The 16,270-nt window shown below is 38.1% G+C and overlaps 1 protein-coding gene across 8 annotated transcripts in view; it reads left to right on the plus strand.

The window, feature by feature from the left end:
* Unc80 (unc-80 homolog, NALCN channel complex subunit) overlaps nt 1–16,270 on the plus strand; it is a 181,372-nt gene that overhangs the window by 53,847 nt on the left and 111,255 nt on the right. For 6 of the 8 annotated variants that reach the window (XM_052749736.1, XM_052749735.1, XM_052749731.1 and 3 more), the window contains exons 19-22: nt 2,715–2,929; nt 4,090–4,196; nt 5,271–5,367; nt 8,022–8,194. In XM_052749736.1, coding sequence (XP_052605696.1) covers nt 2,715–2,929; nt 4,090–4,196; nt 5,271–5,367; nt 8,022–8,194 — 592 coding nt within the window. The remainder of the gene's footprint in view (nt 1–2,714; nt 2,930–4,089; nt 4,197–5,270; nt 5,368–8,021; nt 8,195–16,270) is intronic. The other 2 variants (XM_052749733.1, XM_052749734.1) reach the window with 1 other exon arrangement.

A 16,270-nucleotide genomic window follows, 5' to 3' on the forward strand; every position in this document is an offset into this window, starting at 1 on the left:
CAAAATTAAAGTTTAGGTTTTCCTTTAAGGATATCCTCAAAGACACAGCAAGGGTCCAAATTTAGCTCCAAATGGGGCATAAAGAATTGGTAAAATAAGTTCCATGTTCAAGTGGCCAAAGGACTCATTAAAAGGCAATAGAGGAGACACGATATTTTCCCCAATTGATATTGGCAACTATTAAAATGATCTAATAAATGAAAATTTCTAAAAGATCATTTGGATTTTAAAAATAAAATTGGCTGTGCTAACACATGTTTGGTGATTTTTTAGAACTCCAAATATTCTCTTTGTTCAGTGTTCTGTAGACACACCAAATTCCTCTGCATTTGGCGTCTGTCTGTTTTAATATGCCTTGCCATTAATATTTCTGCTTGGAATAGTGTTGTGTATCATCAAATATGGAACTTTTCTATCACTTAAATGGGCCCAGGAGGTGATCATACTAAACATCTTTAGTTTAGCCCAGAGAAAGGTGAGAAGTCCCTCTGATAGTCCTGGCTCCTCCTCTACCCTGTTTCTCTTTCTCTCCCTCCCTGTTCACCCTGCTGCTTCTTATTCTTCCTAAATACTCAGCACTGAGTTGGTCATTCTAATGATGTTTTAATGTGATTGTTTTTCTGATGCTCCTTGCTGCTGATGTAGCAGTTTCTCAGGGAGGTAATAAATGACAGCTTCCCTGAATATTGGAGATTCTCTTCATCTGTGCACTTACAGGCTCTCACCATTGTGCCTCTCCTTCCAAGAAGGCAAGAAGAGCTTGGCACACTGTATTGCCCTCCTAAGTAACAGACTAGTCAATTCTAGAAATCTAATTTAAATATATACCTCTTTATAAATATAATGCCATAGGTTAGAAGAAGAACTTCAAATAACTTAGTCCTTTGATGACATTTGAGAGATAAAATCTGAATTCTGATCTGTCTCCTGAAGATGGTTGTATTATGCAATATTGTCCATTTTTGGATCAATTCAGGACTCTACCCTATAACTTGTAAATAAAAGTTACATACAAACCCATAAATAAGTGTCATAACACCACTAGAACATTTTTAAGCATCATTTCTCTCCAAACTACAATGGTAATGCATGCTGTTCAAGATGGAAAATATGGAAAACACAGAAAACTGTATAAGGGAAGTTGAAAAATCAAAATACCACTGCTAAAGATACCTCTGTAAACCTTTTGCGTTTTATGCTGAGAACACTTTGGAGCATGCACATGCAAAGTCACACCCAGACACATGATCACATGTGTGACTTCTAAAGGTTATTAACATTACTTTATCCTATTTTACTCATTTGATTATTGCTTTTTACTTTAGAATGTGTCATAAATAGTGCCTAAGTCAACCTTCTTCTAAAATATGATTTTTTTCAACTAAATCATTTTTTTTATTTTGAGAATACTGGAGCCAAGATAATGTAAAGCCTTTGAATTTTGCCCCTAATAGTACTGGCCTGTCATATTCATCTTAAAACATGACTTATACCAGGAAGGAATTCTGTCTGTAAGGCTGTCATGGGAGAGTTGTGCCTTTACAATGTGCACTGGGAATTGGCTAATAGTATTTGTAGCCAATGATACAAAAAGTCAAAAATCTATCACCATATGAAAGTCCCACGATATATTCAGCTGTCTTCCCAGACTTAAGACTTTGAAATTATATCCATTGTTCAATACTGTCACTCCTGCCTTTTCATGTCTTAGTGTACAGTCCTATCTTTTCCTTGATATTACTTCTGAGAAATTGAATTTCTCAGTCTAGGGGTGTGATATTGACTTTCAAAAACATATCTTGTTGCATAGAACATTAATGTTCCCAAAATACCAAGATATTTTCTCTCTCCAATGGCAGTATGGTGGGACATTGCTTTTTCCTTCTAACTACCTTAATCTCTGCTAATTTAGAGGATGAAAAAATGGGAATTTAGCTTATCATTATTATTATTATTATTACAAAATAAAGATCTGCATAATATTAGTCACTTTTCCTAGTTGAAAACCTTCTTTCAGGACTTCTGACTTATTCTTTTGGGTTGGACCTCTATTGTCACTTTGAAACTTGACAACTTTCTTCAACTTAATTAGCTGTAGAATGATATGTTCCCTGAGCATGATGATGAAATTTCAGATTTCATCAAATTGAGAGTTTATCGAGTGTCAAGTACGATACTGTGTTGCAGGGAGGGGTGGGACATTGCACAAGAGCCAGGATGCTTTGTTGTTGTTGTTGTTTTGTTTTTTCGAGACAGGGTTTCTTTGTGTAGCTTTGTGCCTTTCCTGGAACTCGCTTTGGAGACCAGGCTGGCCTCGAACTCACAGAGATCCGCCTACCTCTGCCTCCCAGTGCTGGGATTAAAGGCCTGCGCCACCACCGCCTGGCGAGGATGCTTTTTAAAAAGTTAAATGTTTACTGGAATTTTAAATGCTTCTGCACTATACCGTAGGTGGACATCTGCAATAGTATTTAGTCTTTTATTAAAGTTGAAAAAAAAAAAATGACCACCTCCACTTGGTTGCCGACACAGCACTGTTTCCAGGAAGAGCTCAGAGTCAACCTTGGTCTCCTGAAGACCACTCTGACTCCCAATCTTCTCATACCCAGCCCATCAAAGAACATTCTGCACCATTTGCCTAAAACCATAGCTGAGGGTAGAGGGGGCACCAAGCTGCTAGATGTTCTTTAACCCTGTACTCTACTTCTCTGTAGTGATGAACAAATGCAAGGGGGCAATCTGGGACGGAAGGATTTCTGGCGGAAGATGTTCAAATCCCAAAGTGCAGCAAGTGACACGAGCAGCCAGTCCGAGCAGGACACTTCAGAATGTACCACAGCCCACTCAGGGAACACCTCAGACCGGCGTGCCCGCTCACGATCCCGCAGAATCTCCTTGCGAAAGAAGTTGAAACTCCCCATAGGTAAAAGTATGTCTGTATTTACTTATGGATTCTCTTATTATCATGTCATCAAATCAATGAGTAATTGAGACAGAGCATGGCAGGCGGGGTGGGGGGTAGGGGGTGCTGAGAAGAAACGCTTTCAAGCTGTGAGCCTTAGGCTGACATCCTTCCATTCATCCATTCATGCTTGTGTTAAAAGCAGATATTTCCCAAATGCCTACTACATGCCTCTGTTGTGTGCGAAATACACAGCTCTTGGCTTTGCTGAATTTGAGCAGGAGCCACTTACCACAGTTCATCTCACAATTAAGTACAGTTGCAAACTATGAATTTTGTGAAGGAAAAACACATAGTGCTATGAACACAGACAACGAAGCCTGACCTCTACAAAGGGGTGAGGAGGACAGACGTTAAAATCTGCCAAATACACAGAAGAAAGAATGAGAGGAGCCCAAGGGTAATGTGCAAAGATCCTAGGCTGGGAGGAACTGGAAGGAACCAGTTAAGTGGGAAAATGGCTGACTCACTGTAGCAGAAGAACAAGCCAGATCGCAGGCGATCAGGGTGGCTCTTCACCATAGCCCTCCATGGTACCCTGGTACCAAAGTGTTAGGGAGAACACAATAATGCAAGCGAATGAACCTTATAAAAGACATTTGCGCTAGAGGGAATATTTGTCAATAAGAGAATCTGACTAAAAGTCCCCTAGTGGCCCAGGCATAAACAAATGAACTTTTAGATTGTATATTAAGCAGAAACAGAGAAATAGACAGATTTGAGAACTGTTTATGTGGTAAAATGTATAGGTTTTCAAGAGATCTGGAGAACTTGTCTAGCATAGCTTCTTGATTATCAGTTTTGTGGAAGGGACATTTATGGAAACCTTACTGTGATTCTCACCCCCGCTGGTGGGCCCTGAGTATGCAGAAAATAAGACATGGCCTCTTGTCCTTTTTATATTGACCAGGTCTGTTTGTCCTGCACTTATGTGCTCATGCAGTTTTATAGTTCAACACTGAACATTTTGATTCAAAACATGTATACTAAAAACGACTTGTTTTTGCTTCTATTTATATTAGAGCATGTGACTTTCATTGCTAGTTCAGTACATGCTGGCATTTCTATTTAATCCATTTGAAAGCAAATGCTATAATGGCTTAATTTTTCAAAATATCATTAACTAGGAAACTGGCTGAAGCGGTCCTCCCTCTCTGGCCTGGCAGATGGTGTAGAGGACCTCCTGGACATTAGCTCTGTGGATCGCCTGTCTTTCATCAGGCAAAGCTCCAAGGTAAACAGGATATTACTCATGAAGTGAACATCGAGATCACTGATTAAAAACTATTGGGGGCTGAAGAAAGGTAAATGCATAGAAAGAGTTACAGAAACTTTGGAATTGAACAAGTTCAGAAATTAGACAAGCAATAGAAACTAAAATATTTACATAATAAACTATCATAAGAACAAAAATAAGGAAAGATGCAGTAAATAGCTATACTATATATGAAGGATATAGCAGAGTGACAGAAATTAAGGAAATATAATCAGAATTCTTATGTACTTTTTTTTTGCAAAAATATCAGACAATTATTAGAGTCTACCTGCCTCTAACTTCCTTTCTATGCTAAGTTACTTAAGTCTTATTGAGTTGACCTAAAGTCAAAATCATGAAGACATATTAATGCTTTTAAAGAGAATAGAGCCAGGTCTGGTGGTGCCTTGAAGAGCTTAGTGGCAGAGTCTTAAGTTCAAGCCCAGCCAGGGCTATAGAATGACTTCAAGACTAGACTGACTAGCCTGGGCAATTTAGTGAGTTTCTAACTCAAGATAACAAGTCAACAAGAAGGCTAGGGATGTGGCCCAGTGATAGAGCACTTGCCTAGCATGTGTCAATTCCTGCATTCACTTCTAGGAGAGTGAAGAAAGAGAGAAAAGGAGAAAAAGAAAGAATGAGGAAGGGAAGGAGAGTAGGGGAGCATATTAGGTTATAAATTGATTTATAAATTTAAGTTACTCTAGTCAATTTTCTCTTTGATCTGATTTTCAACTGTGGTTGAGTTCATGAAGGATGAATAAGGCATTCAGTTTGGACTTCATCCAAATTAACACTGCACATGACTGAGTTGTTTACTAAAATATTTTCATATTCACCTTCTGATCTCTTACCTGGTATTCCTTGCACCTGCAGTTTTAGTGAACATCTTTTTTGGAACATGGGTGCATATTATATGACATCACTTACTAGATGTGGAAGCCAGAGAACAGAATCGTTTTCACATCTTAAACAATTTACTCTTCAAACCAAGGGCTAGTATAACCCAGTGATTGGCTGCTGAATGTCCAATGGCTTTCCTTTTTTCCCCAGGTCAAGTTCACTAGTGCTGTCAAGCTCTCTGAAGGTGGGCCAGGGAGTGGGATGGAGAATGGCCGAGAAGAGGAGGAGAATTTCTTCAAGCGTCTTGGTAAATGTCGATAGCCTAAGGATGCCATTCAGCTTTCCTTCTTTTAAGTTACTTAAATTAACTGCTCTGTCTCTTCTTTTTTTTTTAAACTGTCTCTTTAAAAAAAAACGGTCATTTTCTGTTTGTATTGTCTTTTCCTTTGTTCTTTAAATGTGTCTTTCACTGCTATCTATAGCTTCTTTATTACCAGTTTTGTGGAAGAGACATTTATGGAAACCTTACTGTGATTCTCACCCCCTGGTGAGCCCTGAGTGTACAGAGAATAAGACATGGCCTCTTGTCTTTGTTAGAATTTGAGAGTCACAGGACCTTCTGTCCACCCACTCTCTGCTTCAGAGTTCTGTTCATCGCGTGGCTGACAGGTGGCCACCCTCCCTCTGCATACTTCCGCTGAGGGGGAGTGTGCAACTTCACAAAGCAATTTGTTCCAGATCCAGACAGCTTTAATTGTTAGGAAATCTTTCTTTATAATCTGAAAATATATTTGCCCATAAACTTGATGATTTGTCCTAGTGATGATATCCATTACCACACATACACAGCTACACATAATACCGTAACCCCTCTTGCTCATTTCCTGTTCTCTCTTTTGATCTCTTTTGACTAAATGTCTTTGGTTTCTTCAGTTTTTATTTCATGGAAGCTTCTCTGGTTCTAGCACATTCTGACTCCTTTTTCTGTGTGTGCACGGGAGATGGTGAGCATGGTAAACTGTGGAGCTCTAGATGGAATATAACAGGCCGTATTTGAAATTAATCAGTGTAGCCAATAACTAAGCCATGGATATAGCAAATGTATGGAGAGAACTTAAAAATATCAACGTTCTCATCACATAGCTGTTTGTATTGGTCAAATTTTGCTAGTTCATCTTTCTATCAATGAATATCATGATAGGCTTTGATGTAGCCACTATGGAATCTCCATTTCATAAGGTTCATTATTTTGCTATATGGAATGCAGTTAGAATACTTGTCCAGGAAAAAAATTAAAGGACAAATTCAAAATCAGTTTGAATTCTGTATCTTTTCTTCATAACTAGACTTTGATGATCCATCTGAAGAGACATGCATTTCCATGCTTTCATCCAAGTTTCTTACTGAGCAGGAAAAAGATACAGTTGTAACCACTAATGCTGAATATGTTTAATTAATAATTTGTGGACATAGCTTTTCAACAAACTATGCCATTAATTTTCTAATAATACATGAATTATTTTCTCATCCCATTACAGAAGTTTCATTAAACTTTACCAGAAATGATGTCCTTGATATCTTTATGATAATGTCAAAAGTTAAGTGTCACCTAGTTTGGCATGATATGTTCTTCATGAAGGCATGATATTTCTTAAGCTTTATTACATCACAAAAAAATCATCCTATCCACTTGACTGTCTCTCGGAATTTAGAACAGACATCAAGTTTTTAGCATAAGGGTTCAAGTGTCTTCCTAGGCTGGAACTTTTGGTCTGTTGTAGATCACTTGTCTAATAGATAAAGATTTAGATTTGATTCTCAGTACTGAAGAAGAAGGGGGAAAACCCCTCGTAAGGCTCTTCCTGACAACCCAGGTCTTTGCCAGATTCATCATTTCAGTTCGTGCACACTTTACCCACTTCCTATGGAATTTCAGAGACAATCTCTCTACTGTTCAGAACCAGCAGCATCATAAAGACAATGTTTCTCTGTTTGCTTTTTGAGAATGATGCTAATGTGTGTCCTGAGGTCTGTGCCATGCTAGCTCCATGTCACCTGGCTGGTGCTATGACCATGTCTCTAAGTTCTTTCTGCACACTGGAGTGTTAACTTGATGCAACTGCAGTGTAAACCCAAGAGTGTTGGGTGGTAAATGTTCCTTGTTAATGAATGCTTTCCATATAGTATAGATTTCCATAAGCTATAGAGTGAATGTTTACATCTATACAAAGTTCATGCTGTTAACTGTGATAACATTCAGAAATGGGACTTTGGGAAGGTGGTTAGATGTGGAAGATCTCATGAGGGTAACACAACCATGTTTGGGTTTTAGTACTCTTATAGAACAGAGAGATGAGATATCTCTGTGCTCATACAAGGAAAGGCCATTTGGGGGCATAACCAAACCAGAAAGAACCGACAGTACTTCAACCCAGGATCAAACTTGTAGGCCACAGAATGGTGAAGGGCAGATATTAGTGGCTTACAAGTCAGCTGGCCCATGGTATTTCATTATAATTGCCATAAATGACAAAGGGGCTGGACTCTCCCGATTGTAGACTATTCTCCTTCATGGAGGAGATGAAAACATCTTTGGGTTGTTGTCATTTCCTTTGATTTCCATGCACTCTCTTCTTCAACTGTCAGTCCCAAACCTATGCTCCTACTTTTGCTTATTTCAATTCTGCCAATCTTATTCACCAGCTTAGAGATGCAGCAGTGGAGTAATCAGACCCTACGTTGAAGCTGTTGGGTGAAAATCCTGAGTTTTTATCTGTTACATGTCACCAATTAAATCAAGTCAAAAATGTGTTCATAGCAAGCACCTTAGAGGTTCAGAGGAAGGGGAAAGAGTGGGAGAGAGTTTTCAGGCCAACAGTACAGAAAACGTACTAGTATGACTTTGATACTTTTTTATGATCCATTTTGTTCTCTCCTTTCATAATGACACAACCCCTACAGGTTGCCACAGTTTCGATGACCACGTTTCTCCCAACCAAGATGGTGGAAAAAGCAAAAATGTGGTGAATCTGGGAGCAATCCGACAAGGCATGAAACGTTTTCAATTTCTGCTCAACTGCTGTGAGCCAGGGACAATTCCTGACGCATCCATCCTAGCTGCTGCCTTGGACCTAGTAAGTTGCAGAATTCCCCCACCCTTATTCACACTCATGCTAGCAATGGAGGAAAGCATGAATTCCCAGTCTTAACCCTAACAATGGGTTCATATCTCTTTAGTTTTATCAGAATTAATGTCAAAAGGGGGGAAAAGATGGCAAGGTTAGAGAAGTAAATAAAAAGGGAAATCTTAATAAATCACTAGGAGGTAGCATATGTTAACAATATCATCATTAGTATATGAAAGCATTCCAACCTCAGGATGCCTGAGTTGAAAAATCAACCTGACATTTATTAGCTCAATAACTGTAAAATAAGGGTTAATGCTACTACCGAATCTTCTTTGGTATCAGTTACGAAATACTTGACATGTAATTCCTAATTAACAGACATCCATTGAGATCTTCCACTGTAACAAACATTGTACTAGCAGCTACAAAGATGCAAAACTTAGCTTCAGAACCAAGTTTTGTTTTATCTCTCCAGGCTTTCTGTGTCTAGTCATCTGGTCTTTTCAGTGAGTGTCACAGCCTAGGCTGATGATTGACATTAGGGCATACCTAGTGTATTTCCACGGGGAAATCCTGGAACCAGGAAAAACAGCTTATAGTCCTGTGGTTGAAAGCCAGCAAGGGATAGACTGGGGCCTTGGCATGTCTTCTGTCCTCAGAGAACCTATATTCTGTACTCTGTTATGTTGATTCTTAATAAAAATGATGTGAAGCTACTTTAAGAATTTGAAAAGCTCTGACAGCTCAGGTGACTTTGATCAAGGTCATATGCTAATTGGTGCTAAAACTGGGATCAGAGCAGAATCTTTTAATTCCATTCAGGACTTTTATAGCAACACCATATGCTTTCTCTGTCAAGCAATTATTTAAATAAATCAAAATTAGTATCAAGACACATTGAAAATATATGTATGTGGCCTCCTATAATCAAGTACGTTGTGAATAATTTTTAATGATTCAAAAAACATTTGGCCCTTTAAAGATATTTATTATTATAGAAATACATGATAAGAATTTATCATAATAGGAAAACCTGAACTATTTTCAATTTCGAGTATCCACACCACATTCATTTTCCAAACCAATGATTCTTAACATTTGGCAACACTGATTCTTTTAGATTTGGATGAAAGTTGTGAAAATTCTCCCAAGAAAAGCACAGTTATAGACAAAATTTAACACGTATATCAGAAAATTAATGGATTTCCCACAGAACTGATCTATAAAACCTCAGGAACTCTACCTCGATAAATGTGTCATCACTAGCAAGGAGACTCATCAAGCAACTGGAATTACTTCATTTATATTCATTGATGATGGAAAGCCAGAAGGAACCTGTTCACCATTGCTTCCCATGTGGAAAACTCTTAGCATTTATATTAAGATATGTGGGCCTGCAGAAACACATGGCTTGTCACAGGAAGAACACCCAGAGGGAGCTGAAAAAGAATCTCATTGGAACAAACTAATGCTTGTTTCCAAATCAAGACAATTTTAATTACAATATTGATGGTCAATTTGATATTTAAATTTTCTCGGTGGTGGAGTTTCATTTACTCTCATTAAAATTATTCCATACTTGCCCAATTTCCAACTGCTGTACCCCTTACTTGCTATAGAAATGTGGTACAGGAGTTTTCAGCCACAAAGAGACTCTCTTCATTGTGACTCCTACCATTGGATTGGACAAAAACACAGCAAATAGAGATTTTTTTTTCCCTCATGTCCCTAAATGTAAAGCTGTGACTGGAGAGTTCCCAGATCACTGAGTTCTCATTTCCTCCTTTTCCGGCAGTACCTCCTCTAGCAGTGTTTGTTCTTTCTAATCTCATAAATTCCGTGGTAAACAACAGAAAATGGTTGGTTCAGTGCACAATTAATGTCTCTTTGCCTCCAAGCAGAGACACATGTGGAAACACACTGATGGAGTGACCTGTGTAGGGTGGGGAAGGAAATACACTCTTCATCAATAATTATATGTACTGGGGGCAATGTGCAGCCCTGGAGCAGTGGGTGGGTGGGGCTAGGAGGGGTTTCCATACCTGGGAGTCTTTAATTCTAGAAAAGACCAAGCATTGCGCCCAAGTTCGGAAACCCAAATCCCAGATGTCAGAATCAGTGAAAACTTAAAGAAGCCAAAGAGTGTCCTTTATCAGGCAATTGGGGGTGACTCATTGATTTGCATAAAAGCAAACGCAATGAAGAAGGTGTTCGGGATATGGTCCCCAAATACAGGCATACTCAGGACCATTCCATAGCTAGGAAAGAGTGGAGAAACTAAATTTGCTAGTAAATGTTGACAAGTCATCTGAGAGAAAGGGATGTGTAGGTAGGTATTTTGTTTTCCTGAATTGAAGTGGCATTTGGTGCTGGCTGTCATTTGTACAGGTGTGACACTGTAATTTGTCAGTATAGATCTAGGTTAGGAGTTCCTCAAGATTACTCTTGTGTTCACAGATTTCCCCTCTGTATTTGGTTTTTCCCAGCATCTAATCCAAACTGCTTCTTATTTTGAATCAAGTCCCTGTTTTATAATATTTTTATGTGTTCTCTAATGCATTTGTAGTTTTAGTCATATGTATGATATAGATAAGAATATGGAAACACAAAGATATAGAAAATATAGGTAAACTTACACACATACATACATACTATACATATATATGTATGCATGCACAGATGCATAGATACACAGACACATGGATAGACAGAGGCAGGCATGCAGGGGTGCAGGTGCACATATTCAGATCGAGACATAGTGGTAAAATCTGCTTTTTATCAAGTAGTTAACAACACAAGTGGAAACATGAACTGGATTCAGAATTATAGTATAGTCAATTTTATCCTACCTCTCTTGAACTATTTTGTCCTGTTGCTTTTACCTATGACTTAAATTGAATTCTATATTAAAACATAATTTTTGTTTTCATTGCTTCATTGATCATACAATTTAAATGTGATTTTTTTCAAATTGACATTTTTTATCCGAATCAGAAAGTATTACTAGGTAAAGGAAATACTAGAAACTTGCAAAGTCAAATATAACAAAAGAAAGTTTGTTTGTTTTAAATAATCTTACTATTATCATTACAAGCATGAAATTCAAGATCATTGATTTAAGGCCAATGCAGCTATTTCTCATAATCATTTTCTTTAGTATAAATGTATCAAATACAACTGTAATACTTTTTTTTTAAAGACATGTTTACAAAAAGGATCCATTTCACACTAAAGTTATATAATCTGCCAGCACAAAAGGAAAAAGAAGCAGTCTTGGTACGCTTGTGTTTACTGTGTTCACAGTCTATCCTTATTTATCTGGTAGAATTCGTAAAGTGTATAGATGGTGACTTCTAGTTTGGGTGTAACTTATTAGCATGAATACAGCTAACAATGATGTCAGTTGGCTTTAGCACCAATTTCTGGGAATATCAACACATCCCATGCGTTGGATTGTAGAATTCTCCCTCATCTGTGATTGGAGAAAATCTAATTCGCATTCAAGTATTTGGCCTTATAAATAGGTCGAATTAAAGAAAAAAAATCAGTCATATCCATGACAGACCTGAAGCATAGGACATTCCCAGTGACTTTAGGATTCCTACCCTCTGATCTAATGGCGTCCCTGTGCCAACCAGAACCGCTGCTGTGTTATGGTGCTTTGTTTTGCTTTCTTCTACTTGATTCGGAAATTTCTTGATGTGTAGTCGTGCGTTCCTTTCCGTTCAGTATTGGGCTTCTCCTGATGCAGTTAGTGCTACTACATGAATTTTCACTCAAGAATAGTTTCATTAACTACAGCACAAGTTGTAAATTCATTTCATTTTAGCAAGACATTTCTATGATTTTTTTTCAGAAGTTTGATGGTTCTGGATTATGCTCCCATAAATGTTAGTGTACATGGGCCTTGATTCACAATAGTCTTCTAGATATACAGAAGAATTCAATTTTGATTATAATTTTGCATTTGGTGTAAAACCAAATAATTGCAAGAATTCTACACAGGTGCCAATTGTGTAAGGAAAGTTTGTACTAGTCTGTGTTCTTGCTTCTGTTTTTTACTTGTTCACATCATTGTTTTTACCAGTCTGGTGCCCCAAAGTGACCAACTTTGTATTTCAACATAAGGTTTAAGATGTCCTTACACAGACATGATAAATAATTTAATTAGTGTCTTTGTCCATCCTTTACTGAAGAATTATTTGTCTTTTGTGGTTAATTTTACAAGATTGTAGGCAAGGATTGGTGGTGCATACCTTGAATCCCAGCATTTGGGAGGTAGAGGCAGGCAGATCTCTGTGAGTTTGAGGCCAGCCTGGTCTACAGAGTGAGCTCCAAGACAGCCAGAGATACATAGTAAGATCCTGCCTCAAAACAAACGAACAAAAAAATGAATCAAACAAACCAAAAAAAAGATTGTATATGGTGCCAATACTAATTGATCTTCTGTTTTTTACAGTGCATCACCTCCTTATTTGTGGCTTTTAATTTACTTTATTTATGTGGTGTATTTTAATGAAGAGAATTTTTAATTAATTGAAGATAATTTAAATAATCTGTATTTTCCTTTAGGGCAAGCACATTTTCTTATATTTCCTCTCCAACTCTCTCTCTCTAACTCTCTCTCTCTCTCTCTCTCTCTCTCTCTCTCTCTCTCTCTCTCTCTCTCTAAGGGTATGTGTGTGAGTTCATGTGTGAGTACAAGTATGTCACTCACATACATGTCACTCCATATGGAAATCAGAAGACAACACTGAGTATTGATTGGTCCTTGCCTCCCATCTTCCATAGTGTTTGAGTGAGGATCTGTTGTTCACCAGCTATCCCCAGCTAGCTGGCCTTCGAGATTCTTTTCTCTTTTCTCTGCCTCATACCCCAGGAGCCCTGGAATTACATATGAGCTGGACCACATCTGGCTTTATGTGCACTCTGGGAATCAGAACTAGGTCCTAAAATTTCCCCAAAGTTTAGCAAATTCTGCTGGCTCCTCCTTTACCCCAATATTCTTTACAAACTCATGTTCCCTCTCAAGTATGCCTCACCAGAGAGGATTCAGAGGCCAGCCAGCTGGAGTAGCACTCTCAGCCACGGTGTTTTTAAAAACGTTTTTTTAACCTCAACTTGAAGCTCCTTCTGTTGGAATTGCTAACAAGTCATAGGCTGACATTTTCTTTCTGCCCTTCCAAGATAGTATTCCACCCCTGTCTTAGTATTCTGTGCTGGCAATCAGTACCCAAGGCTGACCCTGTTCTACGCACCTTTAGTATCTTCTGGTGGCTGTTGACAGTTCACAGTTTCACTAAAATGCTTCTGCCATATTTCACCAGATGTTCATGAGGACCCTAATTTTTGCACTTGGAATATTATATATATATATTATATATAATATATTCTGGAAAATTCTCAGGTGTTACATCTTTGATATAAGGTCTCTCACATTTTCTCTTTCCTTCTGGACATTGCAGGTGCATTCAAGGTCTAATTTTAACCTTGACCACCTCTTCTATTTCATTTCTTTGTCGCTCTTGATACTGTGTCTTAGAAAATGTTCAGATACCACATTCAGTTCGCTTCCTCTCTGTCAAGTGAGTCTGATCACATAGTTCTTTCATATAATTGAATTAATGTGTCCAGACATAATGTCTGCATGTTATATCTATCTATGCATCATGTGCATACTTGGGGCCTGCAGAGACCAGAACACGATGTTGGATTCCCTGAGACTGAAGTTACAGATGGTTGTGAACTACAGTGTAGGTTCTAGAATTGAACCCATGTCCTCTTGAAGAGTAACCAGGTCTTTTAACTGCTGAGCTATCTCTCCAGCCCCAATCCCACCATTCTTAGTCAAGAGCAAGGCTGACTACCACAGGTTATTTCATAAGGTCCAGATAAACTTTGATTTTCACAACTTGGATTCTGATAAACATCTTATTCATAGTATGCCACCCACAAAACAGCGATGATCCAACCCAAATGTTAATAGTATCAATGACATAAACAAACAAACAAACAAAACTCAACTAACATGTGTTTTATCCTATATTTGGGGTTTCAAATTTCATGAGCAGTCCTAAATTTTTATTTGTAAAGGTCAATTTAGAGCCAGGGATGGTAGCACATTCCTATAATCACAGCATTCAAAATACACAGCCTGGGCTACCTAATGAGACCCTTAACTCAAAACAAGCAAACAGAGTTAACTTTACATAGAAGTGTGTGGCCTGACCCCCACCAGCTTGAGACTAGATATTTAATCAGTGGACCAAAAACTCTGAGAGCAAATATTTCTAACTCATCCACCGCTGCCCCATGATTATCTTCTGTGGTCTTCCATCTCACCTTAGAAATAAAAATAAAACAAAAATTAAAATTTTGTCTAGCATCTTTAGGTGTTTTAAATCAAAGGAAGTTTGTCTTACCATCCAGTCTGTTATATGAAATAGAAGACATCATTTTTTTAAAAAAAAATACTGACCCAAAACACAACCATGACTTGAATAAATAGGAAAATGACTAGCCATCCAGACCATGAGTTGAACAATTATGCCCACCCCAGACTGCCCACAACTACTGTTGAAGTGGACGGAGGCAGCTTGTCAGTTAATGAGTCTATTAGGCAGTGATCTCAGTCAGGGAGAGAATTCAATACCAGCAAAGTAATAAACATTGACTCAGAAACATATGCCCTCTGGCAAAAAAAAAAAAAGGAAGGAAAGGAAGAAAAAAATTCTAACACATACTGAGACCCATAAAAACTGCTTATTCCCACTGGTTTTAAATAAACATATCTCACAGCAGCAAGCACTTTATATTTTATTGTAAGGCAATAAAAATTATGTGATTCCTCAGGGACCATCATAAAATATTTAGCTTTCAAAAAAAATAGGTAGTTCCTGTGCAGTGTTATGTGAATTTTCAGAATCTGTTGGGGTTTCTTCTCATATAACAAGCTAAGATAAGCCCCTGAGGGAAAGGAATGTATTGTAATTATACCCTCCAATTAACTGTTGTGTCCTGGTAAATATATTTCTAGGTCCCCAGGCAAAGGACAGCCCAGCTGTTTGGTTTAGTATCCCAATTTTCTGCTTCACCGTCACAAAGGAAGCATTCAATACATATAACAATCATAAAAATCCAGGCGAAAGAGAAAACAAGAAAAAAATCAAGGAAAGGTTCTGGATGCAGGAAGTTTTCTAGTTCCAGCTGCAGAATGTTGAAGAAATTCAGACTGCACAGGGACAATGTCATGATTTCATGTGACTTTGACTACATAACTCGATAGCCATCAAAAAACATGCCTTCCATTCAAGGAGAATTTTTTGAAATCACTGACACTCCACTTTCTTATTTAAACTTTATGTTTGGAGATTCTAATTCATATAATTTAACTTAATATAGTTTGGCTTTCCACTTAAAATGGTTCTACGAAACTGTGGCGTAGTGGAATAGAAACTTGGCGTAGCTGTGGGAGCTGAAATGTCACCTGGACAGACAGATTCATAAGAAAGAAGACATTTTATTTACTTTTTTTTTGGGGGGGGGGGGTTGAGACAAGGTTTCTCTGTGTAGCTTTGCGCCTGTCCTGGAACTCACTCTGTAGCCCAGGATGGCCTTGAACTCACAGAGATCTGCCTGCCTCTGCCTCCCGAGTGCTGGGATTAAAGGCATGCACCACCACGGCCCGGCAAGAAGACATTTTAATATATCGACCTCCATGCTGTCAGCTTTTGGTTCTGGTTTTTTAATTTTTAAAAAAATTTTAATTAAAATACAATTGCAACATTTCCCCCTTCCCATCTCTCATGTCTCTTCCTTCCAACACCTCCCATCTCTCCTGTTCCTCCTCTCTCACTGCCAAATTGAAAGCCTCTTTTTCTTTGAATATATATATACACACATATATGTATATGCATGTGTACACACACACACATATATATATGCATACATACACAAATTATGTACATTTAATGTTTGTTGCTTTGTGTATATGATTTCAGGCCGGACCACTTGGTGTTGGATAACCAATCACAGGGCTCATACATGGGAAAGACTAACGCTCCCTCCCTCAACAGTCATTAG

Source organism: Peromyscus californicus, unplaced genomic scaffold, assembly GCF_007827085.1.
Source record: "Peromyscus californicus insignis strain IS unplaced genomic scaffold, ASM782708v3 Scaffold_21__1_contigs__length_65335640, whole genome shotgun sequence".
Classification (NCBI taxonomy): Eukaryota; Metazoa; Chordata; class Mammalia; order Rodentia; family Cricetidae; genus Peromyscus; species Peromyscus californicus.